Raw genomic sequence first — 24,832 nt, 5'->3', positions numbered from 1 at the left:
CAGAAAGACCTTGCGGATCTGTAATTCCTTCGCGGGGAAATCTCCTCCCAAGCAAAAGACAGGCCTGACTTGACCGGGTCAACCCGCTGCGGGAAGCTTGTGTGGCTTCTTGCAGTGGAGCGACCTTGCCTCGCCGGGACCCGGGATCCACCGATGTCCGCGAGGATCGTTGGCTGGATGATGACTTTTGTTTGGGCAGGGGACCTGGCTCTACAGAAAAGCCCCTGGTTTTTGGTTTTGCTCTGAGTTTTTCCTGGAGGTCAGCAAAGTTGGGGGGTAATTTGCTTCCCCCGGGAGTAAGCGTAGCATCACTGTTTGATGAAGCGTGCCATATTTCATCAGGTAAAGTCCATGGGAAGTGCCTTTGGTTGGTAAATCCGTGCAAGCATGTAGGAAGCCATCAATCAAGATGGTCATTCTTGGCCAACATTTCTTCCCTCTGTCTCGATGCAACTTTGAAAACGAACCTCTTTCCTCTCCTCTCCTCTCCATCAGTGGGGAGACAGCTTACGCAAGCATAAACCAGGGGGGTTTTAATCGCCTCTCCTGGCACTTGATCCGGAGGAACTGTTATGCGTGCAGTATTTTGGTTCTCGATGCAAAGCATTTCTGGAGCCCGCAGCACAACACACGGAGGGAACAGAAACCCTTAAAAGAACGTGAGTTGATGTGTTTGACAAACCCGGTGCAATGTTTCGAGGGAAAATTGAAACATCACTAATATTCCAAATTGGACAGATCACTCCAAACGGAGGTGAAGGACCCGGTAGCTGTCTAACGTCTGCCTGTACTTAGCCTGCTTTGTATGCTGTAGGCCTGCTTGGCATTTGGAGAAAACCATGCTATTTTTTGACAATGTGAAATGAATCTTTTGAAGTGTGTGTTTTTTATCCCCTTGCCTCCCTCACCCGTCCTCTTCATGCTCCTCCAAACTCACCTTGCTTCCCATCCGTCTTTGAACATCCGAATTACTTAACCCGCTCCTGTCCATCATTAACAACCCGTTCACTCACTGCTCTTCTAACGACCACGAAGCCCCGTGCCAGCTCGGCCATCTCGAAAGACAAAGGGAAAGTTTGAACCTTGCTCCCATTTTTTTTTTTTTTGGGTGCTGAATTGGATGCACAGATTAACGTTTTGTCTGTAAAGTATTTGGTGCCTTTGGTTTATTTGCTGCCGATGGCATTTAAACATCCCTTTCTTTGCGTGTGTTTGTGATGGATACCTCCGTGTGCGTGTTTGTGTGTGTGTGTATGTACGTACACAGACACACAACCTTTGGAAATACTGCGGTTACTACAGATGGGGTTTTTTTGTGTTATGTACACCTTTCTTTCCTTGGCAAAGCATTGGCTGCTTCATAATGTTTGGGGAGGGCGGGGAGTGAATATTGTTTTATAAAAATGTTGCATTTCCCACCTCGGACCTGAGTTCCTGTTAAGGTTTCCAAGTCACTGTGTCTACATGGTGTCTCCTGTTACGTGTAGAGGGGAAACACGGGTTATTGTGCGAGCCGTGGTGATGTGGTTTCTAGGGCCGAGCAGAGCGGGGCATTTCCACCTGCAACTTAACTTGGGGATCTTCGTTCTGAAGGCTACGAGTGAAGGGAGACGCCCAAAATATTTTATTTTTTTGACTTGTCCCATGGAAATCCTAAAGGGGAAGGGAGTGCGAGGCTGCGAGGGACGGAGGGATACCTAGCAAAGGGATACATCCCATAGCAATGGCAGGAGGAAGTCATGTTTGCATTTAAAAAAGTATTTTTTCCTGTTCTGGAAATTGTGCCTGACGTGGATAAGACTGGTGTTTTTAAGAAGTGCTTTGGGTATGGATTGGCAATAGGCTTTCCCTAGCATGACAGTAGGTTGGAGGGAGAAGAAAACTGCCAGATCGGTACTATGTGGATATTTGCCATAATGCGAGAGACAGCTGGTTGCAGCACAGTTTTTACATCGTTTTACCTTGGTGTGTTTAAAGTGCTGGAGTTGCGTGGCCTATTTTTTAGATTAGCAAATGCAAAATGCATTTTTGGGCTTGTGGAAGAGGAGTTTAAACCTTAAATTGCAGGGCGAGGTCCCTTAGTTCATCAGAGCTGCCTGTGTCCGTGCTGCCGGAGAGCATGTGCCTCCTGGCCTCTTTCTGTTGTACGGATGTGCTCGACCCCGGCGAGTCTGGCTAGCGATGCAACCTGCTTGGCTCTTATTAGACGGGGTGCAGTCGGTTGGCTTTGTGTCTGAAGTCTGGAAGCGTAGCTGCAGTGGTGGTTGACGGGGCAGAGATGGAAGAGAGGAAACGCGTGAGCTGCTGCAGCCTGATCTAAAGAGACGGGGGCTATTCCTGGTTTCCTTCTTCCCTGCAGTCTCGGCATGGATGGGGGTCTGGACCACGTCTCCTTCGTGGGTTGTGTAGCTTGGGGCAGGTGTTTTGCTCCAATTTGCCCTGGTCCCATCATTTAGGTGCGTTAGATCTGAAACTGGAAAGGACGGCGTGTGTGGCTCTGTCACAACCATGTGGAAGTAACCATGGAGCTGGAGCGGGTGCCGCAGGGATCCCTGAGTATCCCCCGCGGGAGCAAGCTCTGGTTCACACGGAGCAGCTCCTCGGTGGGGATGCGAGGGCTTGCCTTTCCTTCCCCTCGCCCCAGGCTCATAGCTCCATAGATTTAAGGAGGTGAGTGGCCACGGCTTTTTTGTCATCAGTTTTCTGACCGTGGATTAACGAATGCATTGTGAATTTTAAAGCCAAGTCGTAAGCCTTGAGGGAAATGGGATATCTTTTTCCCTCCCAGGAGTTGTGCATAGGAGGAGCAGGGCAGGGAAGGAAAGGTGGGCGATAAAAGCCAGGCAATGACAAAAAAGTCAGTCTTCTTGATTTAGGGGACGTCAGATGGATCGGGGGACATGGTATTAAAGCCATTTTAATCGAAATTTCCCTGCAACTTGGGTCAAAAGTGCAAGGCTGTAGGTGATGTGGTTCCACGTAGCCCCCAGAGCCGAGATCCACCGTGACCATCGCTGCTGGGCCATTGCACGCTGGTTTAGTACCTTGGCCAGCACGGGGAGGAGGAAGAAGGACCTCTCTTGATGGGTCTTTGGCTCTTCTTTAGCTCGTTGCCTCCCTAGTAGTTTCCTCCAGGACTTCATCGGATCGAGACTGGCATTTAACCTGGCAAGACGCTATTAGAAGTAGAGCTGACCACAGCTGAGTAGAAAGAGCTGGGATGGCTGGAAAGTGTGAGGATTTATGAGACTAGTGTGATCGAAGTCCCAATCCTACAAGTCAGCAAGCAAATTGGCTGCTTTTTAGATGGTTGTATTTTGTCTTGGTGAATAGGGAGGCAGATCACGATACGTTTGAGTGTGATAGTTGAACTATAAGGCCACGCACGCCCCTTTTTGCTTGTTTTTGGTGGAGGAGCAAAGCCCAGAGTAGTTCTTGTATTTCCTTCCTCCCCCAAATCTTTGGGGGTTTTTTTCCCCCCCCTTTAATATGTTCTTTACATCAGAAATGTCAGGGCTGGATTTCCCTGTTTTTTGGGGGAGGATTGTGAAGCTAGTGGATGATGATCTTGCAAGAAAGAAGGCTGGACAAGTGAAGGGATTTTTACTCGGTGCACTAATTCTTTGTTTTCTCAATGCCATTTTTGACTCAAACGCCCGAGAAACACTTTTGGGGGGGGGAAAAAAGCGCTCTTTGTGCAAAGTTCAACACGCCCGCCCCTTTGACTGCTGCCTGAACGAACTCCAGTCAAAACAGGGAAGGCAAGAAGTCTTCTGATATTCCTGTTATTGCTAAGTTTTTAAAAACAAGCCCAATAAGGAAAAAAAAAACCTTAAAAAAAAAAATGAGAGAGAGCGTGCACTGAGACCATTTTTAAAAAATGCATCCTAGAGGGCACGAACGGAAAGAAAAATATTTTCCTGCTCACTTCATTTTAAAAGGGGATTACGATTTAATTTATCATTTGGCAGGCTTTCAGAAGGCAGAAAGAGTGGCCCACGGGGAACTTGAAAGCTAGACATCGGCAATGCAAACAGTATTCTTAGGTCTGGAGGAAACCAGGCCACCTTATAGATCCCAAGTCATTTCTCCTGAATCGAGGCTGTGAATTATGCTTGCCAGCCCCATTTCTCTTTTCTAAGCAAGAAGGATTCTCTGTTGATTCCTCTCGAACGGGTACAGCCAGGCGACATGCTCGGTAACCGGCTTCCCCTCGATTGACCGGCACAAGGTGGTATCAGGGAGAGAGAGGGGCCAGTTCCTGCGAGCAAAATCTTCCCCCTAACCTCCAGCACACGCGCATGCACGATAGAGATAAAGGGCCAAAGCAGCCTGCTCTCATGTGTTGCAGCCCAAGCAGTCCGCTTTGCCCGATCAAGGAGACTTCTTGCCTGCATCCAGCTGACCCCGTAGGACCAAGCTAGGAATTTTTGGCCTGAGAAGAGAAAAGCAACCGCGGAAAGTTTTTACGCAGTGTCTTAGATGCACCACTCGACCGACTCCAAAGCAACCTGCTGAAAACATCCCCTTTAGTAACTGCCATTCTCTTCCCTCTCTCTCTCCCTACATCTGCGATTTATATTTCCTTAAACATTCAAATCTCATCGCTCTTAATTTCCCCTCTCTTCCCCCTCTACTTCCATCTTGCCACCTGTCCCTTTTTTCTCTTTGTGTCTCTTTTTCCCCTCCTCGCCATGCTCTTTGCAATTCCCCTTCTGTAGACAAGAACTGTGTACCAATTACAAAGCTATTCCCATGCAGTCACAAAGTAATGGATTTCATCGTATGGGGGGGAAAAATCCCTGCACTAATAAACCTGGTGTTTTCAAGGGAGATAAATATGCCATTGCCATTGAAAATGGGTGGGAAATGGTGTCTCACTTCCTTGGGCTCCTTTGAAAATCTCAGCCTAAATTTTTCTTTTTCTCTCTCCCGTCCCTTACAAGTCTTTTAACAGTATCGTTATTATTATTTTAATTTTACTGTACGGTATTGGATGTTATGCCCATCTCTTTGAACAAAGGTGATAGGAGGTGAGGAATGATGTCCCTGGTTGCTTTATGACTATAAAAACAGTCTTGTGTCTGTGGCTTAAGCTTTCTTGCTCCGTTTGTTGGGTAGCTTTGTAACAGTAAGTGTTGTGGAGAGGACGGAGCAGGCTTACGGTGATAAAACCCATGCCGCTCTGTTTGCTAGAAAGATGCCCCGTGCGTAACTTGATGTACTGGGGTTGAGGTTATGGACAGGTACCCCCTGATGAGATATGTAATGGGTTTCCTGTCTTCTGCGTGCTAGATTCTAGCTCGGAGGAGGAGGAAGAGGAGGATGAAGAGGAAGAGGAGGAAGCAGAGGACTATGGGCTGGATGGCAACAACAGGCTTTCTTCCCCAGCCCTGGATGAGAGTGGTTTGGGACTGCTAGCAAGGTTTGCTGCCAGTGCGATGCCGAGCCCCATTGTTCCCCCTCCACTTTCCATTGTCCAGCTGGAGGCCAAGCAGAAGGCGAAGAAGAAGGAAGAACGGCAGAGCCTGATGGGTGAGTCCTGGGATCTGGGGTAGAGGATGGTGAGGACTATCTGGGACTAACAGGAGGACACGTTGTCCAGGGCTTTTTAGCCACCTCCCCACCTCATAGTCAAAGAAATATTGGCATACGTTCTTGGTCAGTTCTGGCAGCTTCTGGAGAGGGAGCATAGACAGATCCTTCGCTCCCTGCTCCTCCAGTTTAGGCCTGACTCTGAAATGCCAGGTTGAGGCATCGTGCCTGGGGGGCTTGTAACAGGGTCACTTCCCATGGACATTCTTGTGGTGGCCTCCAGCCTCTGAGTGGCGGCTGCTGGGGCACACTCGGGAGTCAGCCTCGGGTAGTTGGCAGAGCAAGTCTTCCTCCTCTGCAGATTTCCTCTGGCTTCCCTGGAAGAGAGGCAGCTGGCAAGCCCCTCACCTTCCTGCTCAGCAGCAGGAAGCATCCATCAGGCCCAAAGGGTGTGTGAGATTGTCCTCCCTGCCATTATAAAGTTATTAGGAAGCAGTGCTAAATTCTGATCAGCAATTTGCACCTCTGTAGGGGAGGGCAAGGCAGAGGGAAGGGCAGCACTGGCAGCCGTGATGTAGAAGGAGGTGGTGATGGCAGGAGGCTCTTCTGGAGGCGACGAAGATGCCTGATCCAAAGCCCATTGAAGACGCTGGGAAACTCCCGTTGAGTCCAGTAGCTTTGGATCCACCCCAAGGCAGCCAGGCTCTGGTCTGGCTGTGGGATTGTTAGTGCCTGCTGTCACATTGAGCCGTTAGCTTGCTGCGCTGCTAGCTGCTCAACTCCCAGCGCTACAGTAGGAAGCCTCTTGGGAGCGTATGGCAGGAGCAGGCTTGCCAGGCCCCAGCGTGGGGGGAGAGCAGGAAAGAGAAGAGGGAACGAGGAGCAGTACCCAAGCACAGCTGCACTCTACTGCTGGTCCTTCCTGCTTGTTCCCATAGAGGCTCCTAGAGCAGCCAGCAAGAGAGCCAGTCGGGGTGCATCCCGCCAGACAGGTGCCCTCCTCTTCTGTCCTTCCAACCCTCTCTCTGCTAAAGGAGCACTGGTTACCTGGTTCTTAGTGCTTGCTAAGTGCTTTCGATCCTCAGTGAGCTTGCACTAAGGGTGCCCACATAGGGATCTGGGGCAGAGCAGCTTCCTGCGTGCTCACCTCCCTGTGGCCATGGGGCGTGCGACTGATCCAGAGCCATCATCCGATTAGAGCGGAGTTGGCCCTGCCTTGCTGTGCTCAGGTCTCTGTGCATCCGTCCCTCCCTGCCGGTCTGTCTCAGCCTCTCTCCCATCTTCCACAAATAGCTGCAGTTTCGCTTTTTTGCTCCCCACACACCTTCCTGCAAAAGGACCCCAGGGTGACATCTTTTTCAGGCAGGCAGATCCATAAAGGTTCCATTTATAAACCCTTTATTAATATTTATTAAATGATAATAGAATTTATAGCATGCTTCAGAATGGGAAGTGATGCCTTCCCAGGGAGCCCCGCTTATGTTAACACCATTTCCATGCTATATTAGGCTTTCTTTGGCTTGTTCCAACGGCCTCCGTTACGAATTTATCACGATTGCTTCTCATAACCATTAAAACCCCAAGCATCTAAAAATGGTCCAATGCCTATTAATAAAAATGGGAGAGTTAATATCGTTATGATGAAGGGAACCGTCCTGTCGAACATTGCCTGCCTGTGTCTTGCGCTTGTCTGGAGTGTGTCTCTGGGGGAGAGGGGCAGGAAATGTTGGATGGGGAGTCCTGCAAGTTGGATGGAGCTGGAGAGGAAAGGAGGGCGGGGGGGGTGTGGGGGGGTGTGGGTGCATGTGTGCGTGTAGAAGACAGAGAGATTGAGAGAAGCGCATAGTCTGATCCTACTTCCAGTCTTGGAACAATTCCTTTCACCTACTTGGATGCTGTAAAGCCAGGGTTATGCATTTTAAGGTCTCCCTCCTGCAGACCAAGGTTGCCACATGGGAGCTGGCTGGTAATAAGCCCAGAAAAGGTGGTGGTAAGCAGGTGTGGCAGGGTATGGCTTGTTTTAGGCACAGAAGCCAGGCAAGAATGCCCCTTGCCAGGCTCTCCGGGTCTGAAACCTCAGGCCCAGGCTGCTTTCCTCATCCCCTGATCCCATCTCCTACACATGGAGCTCCAGGGTGTAGGTTATACACATGCAGACAGGATCTGATCACCCGTGTAAGAGGCAGGTGAGTGGGAAGCAGAGAGCTCTGTGACTGCAGCTCTTGGGTGGGATCGCCAGCCGGGAGGAATTGCAGGAATCTGGGGGCTCATTTTCAGGTAGCGATGAAGTGCCCTTTCATGGGGTATAGGGAGGAAGGCTGGTTCTCAGTAGCCAGGGCTCTAGTTTGGGGCTGAGGAAACCTATATTGAAATTCTCTGCTGTGCCTTAGCCTTTCCGAGCCAGTTTGCTTAGTCTCTATGTGCCTCAGTTTCCCCTCTGCACAATGGTACTTGCACCATTGCCCTGCCTCCCTGGGTGCTTGTGAGGCTACTTGGACACTGCAGTGCCAGGGGCTGTGTACAGATCCTAGATAGAGGCTGTCTCAGATGTGGGGTGTGGTATGGGAGGGGGCAGCGGGAGGGGATTTCCACTTGCCACATACAAGAGATCATTTTCCTCTCTCTACTCCATACCCGCACCAATGGAAAGGTCCTTCTGCTTCCTTTCACCAATCAGGAAACCTGGCCAGGAACCTGGGTTGATTCAATTAATGAAACCTGTCATCCTAACGAAGCACAGGCAGGTGTGGGTGGTGTGAGGAGCCCCAGGCATCAGGGAAGGGTGACCAGGCTGTAAGGGGCTTGTGTCTTATTCCAGCCACGCAACCCTTCCCGACCGAGCTCTCTAGCTTCATAGCGTGGGTTTCCCTGGAAGGCTTGGCTGTGACTGCGGGGATGAGGGGAGCGGGGAGGCTCCCCCACAGAGGTGAGATGGGGAAGGGGGAAGACCTGGGATCTCTCTCTCAGGATCTCTCTCTTGGGAGGAATAAAGGGAGGGAGAAGCCATCGCTTCCGTCTTCCGGGGGGAATTTGCTTCTGCTTCGTGGGAGCGGGAGCAGAGCAGCAAAGGTCCAGGAGGAAGAGCTCAGCCCAGCTCTGGACGGCGGCTGTCAGTGGGTACCTGGCCATTTGGGCCGGGGAGCCCAAGACAGCTGGATGTGATGCTAGTAGCCATGTTGCAGGGTTGTATGCCTTAGGCTGCACAGACTGGTGTGGCTTCACCACCCCAGCCCATGACTTCCATGTCATGGGACAGCTCTTTGCACTGAGGTGCTTTCGGGTGGATTTTGTATTTTGGGGCTGTGATCTGCACGTCCCGTCTGACGTCAGAGCCAGAGGACTCCCAGCACCGATGCAGTGCCTGGGCTCACTGCTCAATCCCCTTGTGTTTAGGGACGGAGTTTGAATACACCGACTCGGAGAGTGAGATTAAGATCCGGAAGAAGTCTCCCTCAGGGCTGCTGCGTGGCAAGAAGGGGCTGATGGACCAGGGCAGCGCCGCACCCAGCCAGACGGCCAGCATCCTCGACCCCAGCTCTGGGAGCAGCGACAAGGTCAAGGTCGGGGTGGAGAAAGGGCGGAAGCTGAAGAAGTTCAAGTCGCCCAAGGACCTGAGCTTCGAGTTCGGGCTGGAGGTGAGCGATGATGACCTGTGGAACCGGCGCCGGAGCGAGCGCATCTTCCTCCACGATGCCAGCGCCTCGTCCTCGGTGCTGACGCCAGCCACTCCAGCCAGCTCCACCCCTGCCTCCAAGCCTGCCCGCTGTGGGAAGGGGGCGCCTTTGAGTCCCAAGAAGGACGGGAGCAAAGGGAAGGAAAGGAAAGAACTGAACAAGGTAGGTGCGGTGCTGAGGCAGGGCCAAAAGCAGGCAGTGGGGGAGAGGGAGGGTGGGCTGCATTTCACTGCCCTTCATATCCAGGGCCTTGCAAGGGGGGTGGCCACCTCAGCAGCCCCTCGCTGTCTCAGTCTGCTCACCGCAGGCAGCCCCCATCTTTATCCTCAGCCTCCCACCTGAAGGTGGGACTGGGCTCATTGCTCTTGCCTGACTCTCCACATTCATTGTTGTGAAGGGTCTGGGTGAAAACCCGCCCCCAGGGACATCAGTGAGGAAACTTTGGGCTTCAGGTGGGACAGGGTTGACCCCAAACTTTCTTCTGCCCCTTTATAAATATGGCAATCCCATCCCCAGCTGCTCCCCAACCAGCTTGCTGAAGCATCCGGCTCCTTTTGGCCTAGTCTCTGGTACCTGGGGAGCTTGGATTATGGAAGAGTGTTGACAAGTTGTCGCGGCTCCAGGCCAGGCCGCCGCCTCTGCTGTCCCAGAGGCAGTCTCCATCAGCAGGTGGTGCTGGCGGGGATAATTAAAAACTCTCCCTGGATCGTATCTCCTCAAACGTCAGTGCAGTGGTCCAGCAGGCTGCCTGCCCAAGTGCCGGTGTCCTGGTCTGAATACGAGCTGCTTTGCTACCCTTTCCCCTCCTTCTCTCTCGCCTGTGATGGCTGCTGAGCTTCACTGGCCAGATCTGTTTGCGAGGGGGGCTGCTCTTGTGTTTGCCTTTAGCAGAGGAAGAAGGGTAAAGACGGCCCGTGCTGCTCCTCCTCCTCTTCCATGTCTCCCCCTGGCATCCCCAGCTCCCCTTCCGACGTCCGGGTCAGCCTGGCCAACTCCCTGAGCTCCAACAAGAAGAGTAAAGCCAAGGTGAAAGCAAAGGAGGTGAAGAAAGAGGTGAGGGCTGAGGCCAGGCTGGAGCAAAGTTGAAGGGTCTCTGCTCCTTTCTCGCCCCACGGCACCATGAGAGGAGAGCACCCCCTGGCCGCACACATGCCTCCCTTTTGGGAGCTGGGGTGTTCTCAGTACTGCGGTGACTCTTCTTGCTCATGGGTTATGCCGACTTTGGGGGCCGAGCAGGCAAGGCCCTAGATTTATTTTTGGTTCTGGTTGAGAAGCTCGAAGACTCAAGTGAGCGTAGCACATCCTCAGCTGGGTGCTGTGCCCAGGAGGATGGAGGGCGTTCAGGGGACTGTGAGGAGCCCGGGGCTGAACGGACTTGCAGGCTGACTTCCACATTGGCCCAGAGGAGAGGGACAGCGCTGGGATGTGAAGCAGGTGGCAGGCCATGACTGCCAGGGGGTGGGGGGTGAATGCAACTGCTGCCTCCTCCATGGAGTCCAGTTACCAGTTGAGAGACAAACCCTGCCCAGGGCAGCCGGTGCCCCTGCGTGAGGTTTCCCTTGCTATTCAGGCCATCCTGCAGCTGTCAGTGTCTGTTCTGATAGACCCCGGGCTTCATGTTTCTTCTAATGCGGAGAAAGAGCTTTTAGGGGTGTGGGACTGGAAGGGGCCTCTCAGGCCACTGGGTGCAGCCCCCCGGGACTGCAGACAGCTGGTTGCTTGGGAATCCACCCCGGAAGAACTCCTTTGCTCTCAAAAAGCAGCAGTAGCCGTGGATGCCCCCGTAGCAGGGGCTGCTGACTCTGGTTAATGAGATGAGGATGAAGACGACCCCCTCGTAGTGTCCTAGGTTGCCGGGCTATTTACCCTGGGAGGTGCATGAGATAGCTGCGTGGGCTGGAGGGCTGTGGTGAGGGAGCATCCTCCACATTTCATGAGAGCTACTGAGAATGGGAAAACTATAGGGCTTTGCTGGGAGGGCCTTTAAACCTGTTCTGAAGCCTCAGGCTGAATAAAGAGATGGGGCTGAGGGGTCCTATGTGCTTCTTTGTTCCCTCCTCCAGAACCGAGGGAAGGGAGGGGCCGTCAGCAAGCTGATGGAGAGCATGGCTGCGGAAGAGGATTTCGAGCCCAATCAAGACAGCAGCTTCTCCGAGGATGAGAATCTCCCCCTGAGCATGCTCGTGGAGCGGCCGCCTACCCCGGGTAAGAGCAGGCGGGCTGGAAGTACCCTCGGACCACACGTAGACCTGGGGAAAGCTGTGCTAATCTCCCAGCAGAAAGGGCAGCCAGTGCCTCTGCCCTGTGCTTCCCAGTAAAGCAGCACTAGTGGGGTTATTCACTTTTACCATCGGCTTGCGACGTAGGCAGATAGAGGGAAGAAGTTCTCTGCGCTGGCTTAGTTGATCAGTGGAGATTGAAAGTAACCTCAGAGGAGTCCTCCCCAGGAGCTTTCACTCTGCCGATTCCTTTCATAGATTTCATAGACATTTGGGCTGGAAGGGACTCGGACGATCATCGAGTCCAGCCCCCTGCCCGAGGGGCAGGAAGTCAGCAGGGATCATAGGATCCCAGCAAGATGAACATCCAGATGTCTCTTGAAGGCGTTCAGAGTAGGTGCTTGAACCACCTCCGGCGGCAGGCTATTCCAAACGTTGGGGTTTGGACAGTAAAGAAGTTCTTCCTTATGTCCAGCCTGAAACAGTCATGGAGGAGTTTGTGACTGTTCAACCTTGTCATCCCTTGGGGCGCTCTGGTGAACTGGTAGGCACCCCTGATAAACTTATAGGCAGCCACCAGATCATCCCTGAGCCTGTACTTTTCCAGGCTGAAGAGTCCCATGGCTCTCAGCCTCTCTTCATCAGGTCTGTTTTCCTGACCTCTGATCATGCGCGTGGCTCTCCTTTGCACCCTCTCAAGCTTCTCCACATCCTTTTTGCATTGTGGAGCCCAAAACTGGACGCAGTACTCCAGCTGTGGCCTCACCAAGGCCGAGTACAACAGGAGAATGACATCCTGGGATTTGCTTGAGAAACATCTATGGATGCAAGCCAGCATTTTGCTCGCTTTACTAGCTGCAGCATCACATTGAAGGCTCATGTTCATCTTGTGGTCAATCATGACCCCCAAGTCCCTTTTGTCCATAGTGCTAGCCAGCGTAGCACTGCCGAGCCTGTAAGCATGCTGTAGGTTTTTCCTCCCAAGGTGGAGAACCTTGCATTTTTTGGTGTTAAATATCATCAGGTTCTCGGGCGCCCATTTCCTGAGCCTGTCCAGGCCAGCCTGGATCGCCCTCCTGTCCTCAGGTGTGGACGCTTTACCCCAGAGTTTGGTGTCATCAGCGAACTTGGCCAGTCCGCTTCTGATACCAATGTTCACATCATGAATGAAGATGTTGAACAGTGTAGGCCCAAGGACAGAGCCTTGAGGGACCCCACTGGTCACAGCGCACCACAACGATTGACTTCCATCAACCACCACCCTCTGGGTCCGACCACGGAGCCAATTGCCCAGCCAGTGGATCGTGGTGAGGCCAAGGCCACAGTTAGCCAGTTTTGCTAAGAGGTGATCATGGGATACCAGATAGAAGCCTTTTTTAAAGTGAAGATATACAACATCAATCTCATCTCCCTTGTCCAGGTGATAGGTCACCTGGTCGTAGAAGGAAATAAGATTGGTCAAACAAGACCTACCCGCAACAAACCCGTGCTAGCTGTCCCTCAGGCTACCCGTGCTGGCTATCCCTTTAAAGCACCACAACAGGTTTCTAGGAGAATTTTGTCTGATTTCTAGTGAAAGACTCATCTATATTAAATGCCAGGTGTTGACTGGCTTATTAATGTCATCTTTAGGTGACCATAGTGCCTGGGAGCCAGCTGAAAATGGGGTCTCCTTGTGTTAGGGGCTCTACAAAGAGCCACAGGCCTTGTCCTAAAGAGCTTACTGTCTACATGAGGCCTCTGGGGCTCCTTCACAGGGGAGGGGATCTTGGTTTTTATCCCACCCCCATCTCCTCCATGGGATTGCTCTTCTTGGTGCTGAATTAATTCCTTCCCTGGCTCCGTTTCAGCTCCCCGCTCCTGTATTATCGACAAAGATGAACTGAAAGACGGGCTGAGGGTCCTCATTCCCATGGATGACAAGCTGCTCTATGCCGGGCATGTGAAGACTGTGCACTCGCCTGACATGTGAGTAAGAGGGTGGCCTCATCACACGGTACTGCCGGCTCATCCTTCACACCCAGTGGGGCCTACTTCGTGCTCTCTGGGGTTTGGGTTGTGATCCAGCCTGATGGATCTTGGAAAGATGCATTGTGTACATGGGTGGGAGCAATCTCTGTGTTTAGCCAGGAAAGGTGGAATCAACTCTAGTTTATTAGCACGTTCCTCGAGTGGAGAAGAGGTATCTATACAAAGAGCAGCCTAAACTGGCCCCTGGGAATGATGCAGTGAAAAGTAATGGCGCCTGGAGAAGGATTGAGGAGCTGCAGCCTGGGGAAGGGTGATAGGGGCAGCATCTCTTCCTTGCTCTGCTTGTCTCGGCCTCTCCCATCCTCCTGAGGCACTGGGTCTTGTGTTCCAGATACCGTGTGGTGGTGGAAGGGGAAAGAGGAAACCGTCCCCACATCTACTGTCTGGAGCAGCTTCTGCAGGAGGCAGTAAGTCTGGCTGCTGTACCCTGCTCACGTGAGGATGTGACTTCCATGGTGGGGATGGCGTACTGAAGGGAAATCTCAGTGGTGGGAGGAGAAGGGGGCTTGAGCAGGTTCAAAGTGCACCCTGGGCTCATCTCTGGCAAGCCCTTTGTCTGGAGCAGGTGCTGGACTGAGCATTTTGTGCCTCACGGCAGGTGTAATTGCCTTCCTGGCTTCATGGGTGCAGGTTTGCTTTGGCAACAGCCCTGGCTGGCAATGGGCGAGGGAACCCATGCCAGCACCAAGGGCTTAACCCTCTTCTGCCAGGAACCACGGCCTTCATTGTATCAAGGGGAGGGACTTGAGCATCTGCTACAAGAGATTTCACTCCTTGTCAGGCTCTGAGGGGTTGAGCAGCTGCCTTTTTGCGTCCGGAGGGTGGGGTAGGTCAGCAGGGCCTGGCCCAGCCTAGCAAGGCCCTGGCAATGTCTGCTAGCCGGTTGTCTCCTGAAACATCAAATGTCCTAAAGGTGCCCAGGGAATAACTAACTTGGTCTTCCACCCCACGCAGATCATTGACGTGAAGCCCCCATCTGTGCGATTCCTCCCCGAAGGAACAAGGATTGCAGCCTACTGGAGCCAGCAGTACCGCTGCCTCTACCCGGGGACGGTCGTCAGAGGTGAGGGCATGCCAGCTCCCGCAGCAGGAGCATCTTAGCACATCACTGCCCTGTGGTCTGGTACCTGGCTTAGGGTGAGGTTTCCAAAGTGGTCAAATGGGATTCAGAGCTCAAATCCCAGTGAAATTCAACAACCAATTTCAAAAGCCCATACATTTCTAAGGAGCCAGGCCCCAGCTGACTTCCAGTGAGGCGTAGGTCCCTAAGTCACAGAGGTGCCTTTGAAAACTTTGTCCTGGGTGCCTGAGTCCATTAGGCCTCTTTGAACACCCTGGTCTTAAGAGCAGGGCTGCCAAAAGAGACACTGGTGTGACTGTCAGGCATCGCCTGCTTCCCTTAACATAGTTTCGTGTCAAATGACGGTGAGTCGTGGCTGGGACCGCTCTTGGATTATAAATCGCCCTTTTGGAAGAACTGAGCAGAGAAGAGAGTGAATGTCACTGTAAGGCTGGAGAGGTCGATACGAGGAGAAGGGGAAGGGAAGATGAAGAGGGGGCAGCCTGTGGTAGCAGAGGGCTGTTACAAATCCCCGGCCGGGAGCAAGGGACATGGGTGGCAACAGGGCACGTGCACATGTGTGTAGCAGGCGGAGTGGGCTTTCATGTGGGCGGATGACTGGTGATTGTGGTGCAGACTTCTCACTTAAAGGTCTTCCCCCCAATGAAGAATACCCACCTCTTGTTTTGGGCTGCGGGAGAGGTTTTGCTCTTTGGCCCATGGCTGTCAGAGTGGCCAGGGCTTGAGGGGCCCGTGAGCCACAGCTGTAGACCTGCCTGAACAGCTGCACCGAGAAGGAGGTGCGGGGCTTTCAGTCTCGGCCTCGCTGGTGCTTTGGGAGGAACTGAGCTTTCGCTTGAGAGAGCTGTGGGGTAGAGAACCAGTCGTGATTCCCACCCTCCAACCCCAACACAGCTTTCACATCCCCTGCCTGTTTCCACGCCTGCATCAGGCTGATTTCTGCCTCTGGTTCAACCCATCGTGTCTGGGCCTTACCCTTTTCCCAACCTCTTTCTCCCCAACCTGCAGGGGCCCTTGATCTGGAGGAAGATGGAGACCTGATAACAGTGGAGTTTGATGACGGGGACACTGGACGGATCCCCCTGTCCCACATTCGACTCCTCCCACCTGACTACAAGATCCAGTGTACGTAGGGGCTGTTAGATTGGGCTCTTTGCCCCGATACCTGCTCTTTTAGCCTGTGAGATCCTAATAGCCTCCTTTTCAGCTGCCTTTAAAGGGAGCTTTCCCACATGGGGACACTCAGGAGAAGTGTCATCTCCTCAGATTCTGTGGAGGATCATCGCTTTTCTTTTTTCCCCTCAAGGGTTGTGCCATAGATATTTATACGAGTCCCTGAACTGAGTTCCCAGGGTGGGCGCATTGTAATGATAACCTATGTGGGGTTAGTCCTTGCCTGCCCAGTGATTTCTATATAACACATTGCATGCACTCAGTGCCTGGGGGAGGATCTGGGGAGAGTAGCAGACTTTGATTTAATGGGTGCCAGTTCACGCCCCTCTGGGCCTGGCCTGTTCGTGTTGGGTTGCCCAGCAGGAGCCCACCATCCCGAATTGCCGCTCACTGTCTTCCTGACATGCCATTCCAGGTGCAGAGCCCTCCCCAGCCCTCCTGGTGCCCAGCACCAAGCGCCGCAGCCGTAAGTCCAGCAAGGATGCTGGGGAAGGGAAGGAGAGCGCTGCCCTGGGGTCAGAGGAGCCTGCGGCAAAGGGCAAAGGGCGTGGGAGGAAACCGAATGCCAAGCCGAAAGCTGGTATGTTGATGCCAACCCCTGACTCTCAGTGCTGGAGCAGAGCCTTCCCTGGAGGAGGTGGTGGTTCCCGGTGTTAGTCCAGGGAGGGCTAGCCTGCACCCCCAGGTTATAGAGGCCGTCCATGATGTGGCTTTAGTGTTAGCCTCAGAGCCCACTAGCCTGTGGGATTTACTAAGCCCTAGGAAAGGGGCCTTCCAGGAGAGGGGAGGACAAGGCTAAATGATAAAGGGAAGGTGGTGAAGGAACAGTAGGGCGATCTCTGTCTCGGTCCCAAGCTGGGCGCAGGGAGTACCAAGAGCCATTTGCATGTAGAGGGAGGCCGGGCTGTGGCCCGTGTACATCTCTCGGCCCACTCTGTCCCTCTGCAGATGTGGCCGCCCTGCCGGAAGAGGCCAGCCTGACGGAGTCTGCCTCCGGCGCCGCTTCTGCTCCCGAGAAGACAATCTGCCTCAGCAAGCAGACCGCGAAGGGGGCACGGAAGAGCCAACAGCTCCCGGTGGGAGGCTCCCCGGTGCCCTCTGAGGAGAAGCGAAACAAAGGCAGCAAAATGAAAATCTCCGCTAAGCTGCATAGCCCGGCCCAGCCTTCCTTCCAGCCACCTGTTTTTGGTGGCGTCATCAGCCCGGAGCCCTATAGCGAGCTGCCCGGGCCGCTGGGGACCTTCAGCCCTGCAGACACCCCCTCTGGAAAGGCCAAAGGCAAAAAGGGCCGGTCGGCCGAGGAGGGGCAGGAGTTTAGCTCCACGGCCAAGGCTCAGAGGAAGCAGCCAGACAGCGAGATCCTCATCAAGCTGGACCATGAGGGCGTGATGTCTCCTAAGACCAAGAAGATGAAGGAAGCCATGAGGATGCTGGAGGACTCGGGCCTGGCGAGCCGGAGGGATGGCAAGGGCGTGCTGAGCTTGGGCTACCCCTCGGCCATGAGTGGTGACGCCAAGCAGAAGTCCTCCCGCACCAAGGTGGCAGAGGGGGAGCCTTCGGCAGGCAACTTTGGGGGCTCCGGGGAAAGCCTGGCTGCCTCGAAGGATCAGGAAGACAAAGCCTCGCCCACCGGGGCCAGGGAGGAGTCGGAAAGCAACAGCAGCGACAGCAGCTCGGAGTCAGAGGGTGAAGAGGAAGCAGAGAAGAACGGGGGCGAGGCCCAGGACAGCAGCTCGGCCAGCTCGCGGGCATCCACGCCGCTCTCCTCCTCTAACTCCTCTTCCTCCTCCAGCAGCAGCAGCAGTAGCTCCTCATCCTCCTCCTCATCATCCTCCTCCTCCTCATCCTCCGCGTCCTCCACTTCATCCTCCTCCAGCTCCAGCTCCTCCTCCTCCACCACGGACGAGGACTCCTCATGCAGCTCCGACGAGGAGGCAGCCGAGGCCCAGCCCAGCTCCTCGGTCCAGCCTGCCCTCCCTCCCAAGCCAGCCAAGCAGGCTGGGAAGTCCCGCGCCTCTTCCCACCCGCCAGGCCAGAAGCAGCCGCCACCACCTCCTCAGCAGCAGCAGCAGAAGCAGCAGCAAAAGCAGCAGCAGGGCGGCAACAAGAGCAGACCCAAGAAGCGCGAGGGGATCCATCTGCCCACCACCAAGGAGCTGGCCAAGCGCCAGCGCCTGCCTTCCGTGGAGAACAGGCCCAAGATCGCGGCTTTCCTCCCTGCCCGCCAGCTCTGGAAGTGGTTTGGGAAGCCCACACAGGTAAGCATAGCCCCAGGACCCCCGTTCCTTTCCTGCCTCGCCATAGTGTGCTGTTGTGAGCATCGGGCTGTCAGCACTTCGGAGCAGGGCAACAAAGGCACAGCCTTGTGCTAAGCGGGGGGTGACTGCTTCAGCTGTAATGCCCCCTGGGGCGAGCAGACCTCAGGGTACTGACATCCCTGGTATTCCCCCACTCCCTTGTCCCCAAAGGGATACGGGCACGACAGCCGTCGCTGTCATTCTCCTGATCAGGGGGAGTGCGATGGGCAAGGCCGGTTGGCCTCCAGCGATCCTTCCCCTGGAGAAGTGCCTTCTGGCCGCACTGCCCTAGAGGCTGGGGTGGCAGCAATCCTTAGGGGGTGCAGGTGGAGAGAGCAAGTAACCTGAACGTGCCGAGGGGACGTGCAAGGCTGATCTGGGTGTGTTGCTGGGCCGGTTTGGCAGAGACGAGGAATGAAGGGGAAGGCCAGGAAGCTGTTCTACAAGGCCATCGTCCGTGGCAAGGAGATCATCCGCATTGGAGACTGCGCGGTTTTCCTGTCGGCCGGCCGGCCCAACCTGCCCTACATTGGCCGGATCCAGAGCATGTGGGAGTCATGGGGTAACAACATGGTCGTCCGGGTCAAATGGTTTTACCACCCGGAGGAGACCAACCCTGGGAAGAAGCTCAACGAAGGCAAGGTGCGTGTGCTGAGCTGGACAGGCTCCTTTCTCTCTTGCTGCAAGAGCAGCTTTTCCATTCATATCAAAATACCAGCAAGTAAATTACTGTCTGCTTTTGGCCAGGACCCTGGCAAAGGGGGTGTGGAGATGATGTGTTGTCCAGGCTGCTGGGGAGCAGGCGTGCCCAGTTGTTCCATAAAGGCACTTGAGAGTGAGGGAGGGCATGTTATGCTGCTTGGTAACAAAACCAAGCTGCCTGGGCCAAACTGGGTCGAGTCAGGGGTGGGGGTGCATACAACCAGGCAAGTAATTCCCACTGTCTTGTGTGTGAAGAGCAAGGTCAGGTCCCTGGTGGGTATCAAGGCCATTGGCCTGGCTTTCAGGGGTCCTGAGGGCCTGCGGCTCCCATTGACATCAAGGGGAGTTAGAGCTGCTCAGCCCCTCTGAAGATCAGGGCCTGTCTGTTCACCTCGGTGGCTCCAAATGGAAATGCTGGCTCGGGATACGTGGTTTTTCGTGGTGATGGTGTGGAGCTGTCCTGAGTTATTCCTTTTCCCTTCTGTCCCTCCCTTTCTTCCCTGGCCAATGCATCTGACACAGCGCTGGGATCAGAAATCTGGCAGGAGCCTCTCCACGGCTTTGCAGGCATCCAACCAGAGGAAGGACTTCATGGAGGTAGGTGCGAGGTGCTTCTTCCTCCCAGGAGAAGGTTTGCAGGGGAGCCATTGACTTCTCTGCTCTTGGAAGCAGAGTAACAAAGACCAGGGAGGTAAAAGCACTCTGACCTTTCCTTGGCCACTTCTCTCCAGCAATGGGCACCAGCTACAAAGCCCCTGCACACCTAGGTTTTGGTGTGGCACAGGGTGAGGGCGCTGCACAGTTTGGTTTGTGTCCAAATGCCCCTGCAGTTCAGGGGTGCCTGGAGCCAGCACAGTCCATCACGCCTGTCTTTGCTTCCCTTCATTGCAGTGATGGCCCCAGCCAGATTTAGATGCTTGCAGAGAGGCTGAGACTTGGGAAATGGGCAGTGGGTTTGGTGGACAATGGGTGGAGCATCTGTGCAGGGGCTGCCCTCAACTGCAACTTCCCAGGTCCCCTTCCGTATCCAGTCATCCCCAGTATGTCGCCCGCTGGTCCCTCTCTGGCCCAGGGCGCTTGATCTGTGGTAAAGAAAACGTGTTAGGAAGTGTCCACTGATGACTGCTTTGCTGTCTGTCTCCCTTGCTCTCATCCAGCGAGCGCTGTACCAGTCCTCTCACGTGGATGAGAACGACGTCCAGACCATTTCTCACAAGTGTCTGGTGGTCGGACTGGACCAGTACGAGCAGATGCTAAAGACTAAGAAGTACCAAGACAGCGAGGATCTCTACTACCTAGCAGGGACGTATGAGCCCACCACAGGCATGATCTTCAACACAGACGGGGTCCCGGTCATCTGCTGACGGCCTAGGAAGAGAGGAGCGCCAGAGCCTGTGCCATCCAACTAGGGAGTCCCAGTGCCCCTTGAGGAGAGGGGCTGGGTGACCCTGGTGATGTGCCTGTTCAGACGACATGATTGTTTCCTTTAATGCTCACGACTTGTGCGTCACGCTATGGATGGGGCTTCACAGGGAGGAGAGAGTGCGAGTGAGCGGCATGAGCAGGGCGTGGGGGCAGCGAACGTAGGACTTTGGGAAGGTGCCTTCAGGACAGCAGGAGAGATCAGATGCTGCTGCTCTTGTGGGAGAACGGGGTGGCTTTAACTAAGGAAACCACTAGCTTCTTCCCTCCACCTCCACACCCTGGAGGGCTGATGGCGTTGTCATCATTTCACTGGCAGGATGACATCCCAAAAGGACGACTTGGGGGCTTGCCTCCTTCAATGGGCCACCTTGCCTAGGAGGAGCTCTGCTAACAACCCCCCACCATGACATCTCCCTTCTTGCCGACTGCATGCAGCCTTGGGGAGAGGAAGAGGTGGAAGAGAAGGGCGAAGGGGCTCTGAGCACCTCAGCTCAAATGGGCAGGGGCACCTTTGATTGGTTTCCCTTCTTTTAAGGCCACTGGCTGCTGGCTGTGGAGGGCGACGAGGAGCAGGCAGTCACGTAGGGATGGAAGCGGGAGGCAGAGCTGCAGGCGGACATCTCTCCAGGGGGAGGAGGAGCCGGGGGGGAAGAGGAGACGATTTCCAAAGCCGCATCATGGCGACCTTAGTGCACGCTGCGCAGCTTGGCTGGAGTCAGTGATCCACGGAGAGTCTTCAAGGCGGGGGTAGGGTGGGGAATGGGATGGGCTCCAGTCCGAGGGGTGGAGAACAGCAGTGGAGATCTCCTTTTTGGGGATGCAGGAGAGGGAGGTTGAGCAGAGCAGTTTTGAAACGGTGAAGCCGCTTCTTGAAGTTGGATGAGAGGGATAGAGGCCACCGCCCAGTGCTACTGCCGGCCCGGACAGGGCTGCTTGGATCTCCCACAGAACGGAGCACCCAAGTGTCGTCCCCCACCCCACCGCCTACCAAGCAAGGAAGATCTCGCTCTCCGGTTCCCTGTGCAGGAGAGAGCAGCACCTACCTCGCCCAGCAACCTTGATGCAGGGGATGCAGTCTCTGTCCCTCCAGGGCCGAACAACCAGGTCACCGGAGAGCATCAGGGACTGGAGCAAAGAATCGGCGCGGATGGGGCCGCGCGGACGACCTCCTCGGAGGTCGCTGAGATCAGATGCAACGTCACCCTTTTCCAAGAACCCGGCTCTCCATCTCGTTGGCCGTCCCCAGCTTTGCCACCTGCCTTCGAGGCTGCTCCGGGGGAAGCTGGTTTTGGATTCTGGAGCGCAGAGGGCCCTTGATCCCAGATGGAGCGGGACGACACTATGGCGCTGCACCCTTGCACTTAACTGAGAACAAACACACGAGACGCACTGATCTTGGCAACGAACCCGATTCGCACGCGCTACATAGGTGTACGCACGCTAGTGGGACTGTTCCAGTCCAGGCTGGAGCAAGGCAACGCTACTCAAAAGCTCCAGTGGGGAGGTACTTATGAGGACAGATTTTTCAGTATCTGCCATGAGTACAAGAGACTTGCAGCCTAGGGAAAGGGGAGAGAATCAAACCATAAAGTAACCCCTTCTACACAACAAGAACCACAACGGTGCTGGCTTCCAGCCACCTCTGCCCCAGACCACGGGCTCACCAAGACTTGGTGGATATTAATGTTTCTAAACTGTACAGTTTTAATGTACCAAAAGACTCTTTAGCCCGCCTGTATTATAAGTCTTTAAATGGATTCAACTTTTTAATTATAAATATAAATATAAATATATATATATAAATATAAACTTTTTAAAACTGTGAAAAAAAAATTATGAAATTATAAAAAAGAAAGGAAAAAAAAGAAAGAAAGAAAAAAAAAAAAGAAACCACCCCCCCGACACAGTCTGACGTTTAGAATATTATTTTTTATTTCCTGTTGGATTGTGATTGTAAATGAACCGGGAACAGATACACGCACCCACCCCGTCCCCCTACACGCCAGTTGTACTGTACTTCGAGACGCAAACGGTGTGAGCAGATTTTAAAGAGAGAGAGAGAGATTGAGAGAGATTTTATGCTAATGTTAAATAGAAAGCACTTACTGCCCGATGCCTTCTATGGAACACGAGGATATTTCAGACAATCGAAAGGAAAGGAGAGCCAGGTTTTTTTTGTCTCTTTTTTTTTGTTCGTTTGTTTCTGTTCTGTTTGTTTTTTGGTTTTTTTTGGCATTTCTGTTTGTTGGAGAATCCGTGTGATCTTTTTTCATAAAAAAAAAATCAATTGGAAAAAAAACCCAAAAGCCCCGGAACATCTTTGTTCGCCCTGGCGGGCGGGCTCTGGGCATGGCGTGGTTCGCCGGTCGCTTATGGGGTGGGGAGAAGGGCCCGCGGGTGGGTCGCTGGGCCGGGGAAGCTGTCGTGAAGCATGCGGGGAAATACAACTGCCCTGATGGCTTGCTTTGAACCTGTGTGCTGCCTGCTCCGTCCGCCTTTGCCTAGGGGAACGCTTCAAACCGGTTTCGCTCTTCCCTCCCCGTTCAGTCAAGTTGCCTCCATGCGTGCCTACATCCCCGGGGCGCGAGGGGAGCCAAGCGTGCGCTTAACTCTGGGTGCAGCTTCCACCCCCTGCTCCCTTCTGCAGCATCGCTGTCCGCGGCCCAGCCGCACCCGCGAGAAGCCTGGGCAACAAGCAGGAAAAGCCTGGCTCAGCAAAGGGTCTCCATCCTTTCTGCTGACAACGGCAACTCCAATACACGCCAGGCCCCGGATCTGCTGAGCGAGGAGGCGTCACTTGTAGAGTCACTTTTCCGTGGCTGTCAGCAGCCACCATGGGACCTATGGGTCCTGGCTGGCTGGAGACAGGAGGGCGAGGGACAAGCGCAGGGCCTTGTGCAGCTGGGGTTTCCTCGTGCTGCACTGTCTTTGTGCCTGGCACTGGTCCCTGCCTCCGTGCCCACTTGCGTGCTGGTCCCTTCACCTGGTGCTTGCCTACCCCAAAGGCTGCCCTCGCTCCCTGGGGCGAAACCTGGTGCCGCTGTTGCCCCTTCTGGCTCCTCAGGCTCTGCCTTTGGCACTCGCTTGCCACGGGGAGCTCTGGGGGAGTGGGGGAGGCAGCTGGAAAGTGCCTCTCTGTCTGCAAGGGCCAATGCCTCTGGCCTTTCCTCTTTGCTTGATGTGGGGCCCCGATGCCAATGTCTTGTGGAAACCTGTGGCAAGAGTTTTGCTAAGGAGTCCTGCCTGGATCCCAGCCGTGACCCGCTTCAGGAGCAGCCCGGTAGCGCCCTTTCCCTGGCATGATGGTATAGAGCAAGGGTCGGCAATGTTTTGGACAGAGTGCCGAATATACCCGCAAACGCAGCTTGTAGGATGTTGGCGTGCCAGGGCAGATGGCAGGGGAGCTGTGAGGGGCCCGATCCTTGCGGCAATGCAGCCCCGGCCCCTTCCCTGCTGTCCGCCCCGAGGTGTGCGTGCCAAGAAAAATGCCTTCATGTGCCGCACTCTGGCACACGTGGCAGGGGTTGCCTACCCTGGTATAGAGAGCTCACTCAGCACGGAGATATGAGGGCGGCATGTTGTCCCTGCACAGCCCCAGAGCAGGTCGCAGCGGCCTCAGAGCCTGGGGACCGGGGAAGGCTGACCTCCGTGGTCGCCTCCATGGGTCACGGAGCCATGTGCCCCCTTGTTCATGCTCCTGTGGCTGGCTACGAGCTTTCCCCTCCTGGCAGAGGTGCCACGGCAAGGAGTCTGTGGCTTGGGAAGCTTTACCCACTGTTCACCTGCCCTGACAGCTCCCTTGCAGGCCGGCAAAGGCGGGGTGGAGCCGACAAGCACTGCCTGCCCATGGTCAGCCGTGGGGCGCAGAGGGCATTAGTGCTGCCAAGCTCCCGAGGCGCAGGAGAGGCAAGAGTGGCACACGCCAAGGGGCAGAGAGGGCATGGTCGTGGGCCTGTATTGGGAGAGGGTGGATGGGCAAGAGCGGGCTGCTCCTCCAGGGCAGAAGCAAAGGCCGAGACCACGGGTGCAGTGCCTTTTAGCAGAACCAGAGCAGATCCGGAACCGCAGCACAACAGCGACAGGCGAGGCCTGGGGGGACCCCCTTGAGCTGCATGCTCTGGCCTCGCTTAGCCCAGTCCGCAGCCTGCAGCTCTCATGCCCCATGGCTGCAAACACAGGTCTGGGATGGCGACTTGCTGCAACACGGCCTTGCCCGCTGCGCTGCCTTATTGCAGCAGGGCAGCCTGCACCGCCACCAAGCACAGGGTTGCCCTTTGCTGCACCCTCCACCCTGCTGCCAGGCCCTGCTCGGGCTCCTGCCCCTGGGCTGGCTCCATCACGCATGGTCTTGGCTGGCTGACGCGCTCGCGGCCGCTGCTCCAAGCCCCGTTTCTGCACAGGGTTCAGAGCCAACCTGTGGTTGGGCAGCCACTGTTAGGGGCTCTACATCCTGCCCAGGTTATCAGCGCAGGGCAGCGCGCCAGTGCCAGCGCGGTTCCCTTCTGGGGAGGGCTGGGCAAGGGGTTTGTTAGGAAGCGCAGTGGTGGCGGTGAGGGGCCGGGGGCCTTTCTGTCCCTGCCGCTGCTGCAAAGCTCTCAGGGCCCGGGGAGTGACAGCTGGGCTGTCCTGCAGCAGCCGGCGCTTGGCTGGGTTTGACGTGTCTCCCCGTGGCCCCCACAGGTTGTGGCATGGGGT

General features: G+C 54.8%; 1 protein-coding gene across 10 annotated transcripts in view; it reads left to right on the top strand.

The window, feature by feature from the left end:
• The window catches only part of TNRC18 (trinucleotide repeat containing 18), an 83,665-nt gene extending 61,365 nt beyond the window's left edge, over positions 1–22,300 (top strand). For 8 of the 10 annotated variants that reach the window (XM_019494626.2, XM_059716443.1, XM_059716446.1 and 5 more), the window contains 13 exons: positions 5,296–5,535; positions 8,929–9,371; positions 10,098–10,262; positions 11,273–11,414; positions 13,279–13,396; positions 13,791–13,866; positions 14,414–14,522; positions 15,549–15,665; positions 16,129–16,293; positions 16,662–17,971; positions 18,416–18,652; positions 19,235–19,309; positions 19,870–22,300. In XM_019494626.2, the coding sequence (XP_019350171.1) occupies positions 5,296–5,535; positions 8,929–9,371; positions 10,098–10,262; positions 11,273–11,414; positions 13,279–13,396; positions 13,791–13,866; positions 14,414–14,522; positions 15,549–15,665; positions 16,129–16,293; positions 16,662–17,971; positions 18,416–18,652; positions 19,235–19,309; positions 19,870–20,076 (3,404 nt within the window). In that variant the 3' untranslated portion in view covers positions 20,077–22,300. The remainder of the gene's footprint in view (positions 1–5,295; positions 5,536–8,928; positions 9,372–10,097; positions 10,263–11,272; positions 11,415–13,278; positions 13,397–13,790; positions 13,867–14,413; positions 14,523–15,548; positions 15,666–16,128; positions 16,294–16,661; positions 17,972–18,415; positions 18,653–19,234; positions 19,310–19,869) is intronic. The other 2 variants (XM_059716444.1, XM_059716447.1) reach the window with 2 other exon arrangements.
• Positions 22,301–24,832: the final 2,532 nt, after the last annotated feature.

The sequence above is a fragment of the Alligator mississippiensis genome, chromosome 13, assembly GCF_030867095.1.
Source record: "Alligator mississippiensis isolate rAllMis1 chromosome 13, rAllMis1, whole genome shotgun sequence".
NCBI lineage: Eukaryota > Metazoa > Chordata > Crocodylia > Alligatoridae > Alligator > Alligator mississippiensis.
This window is presented reverse-complemented; position numbering and strand designations above follow the sequence as displayed.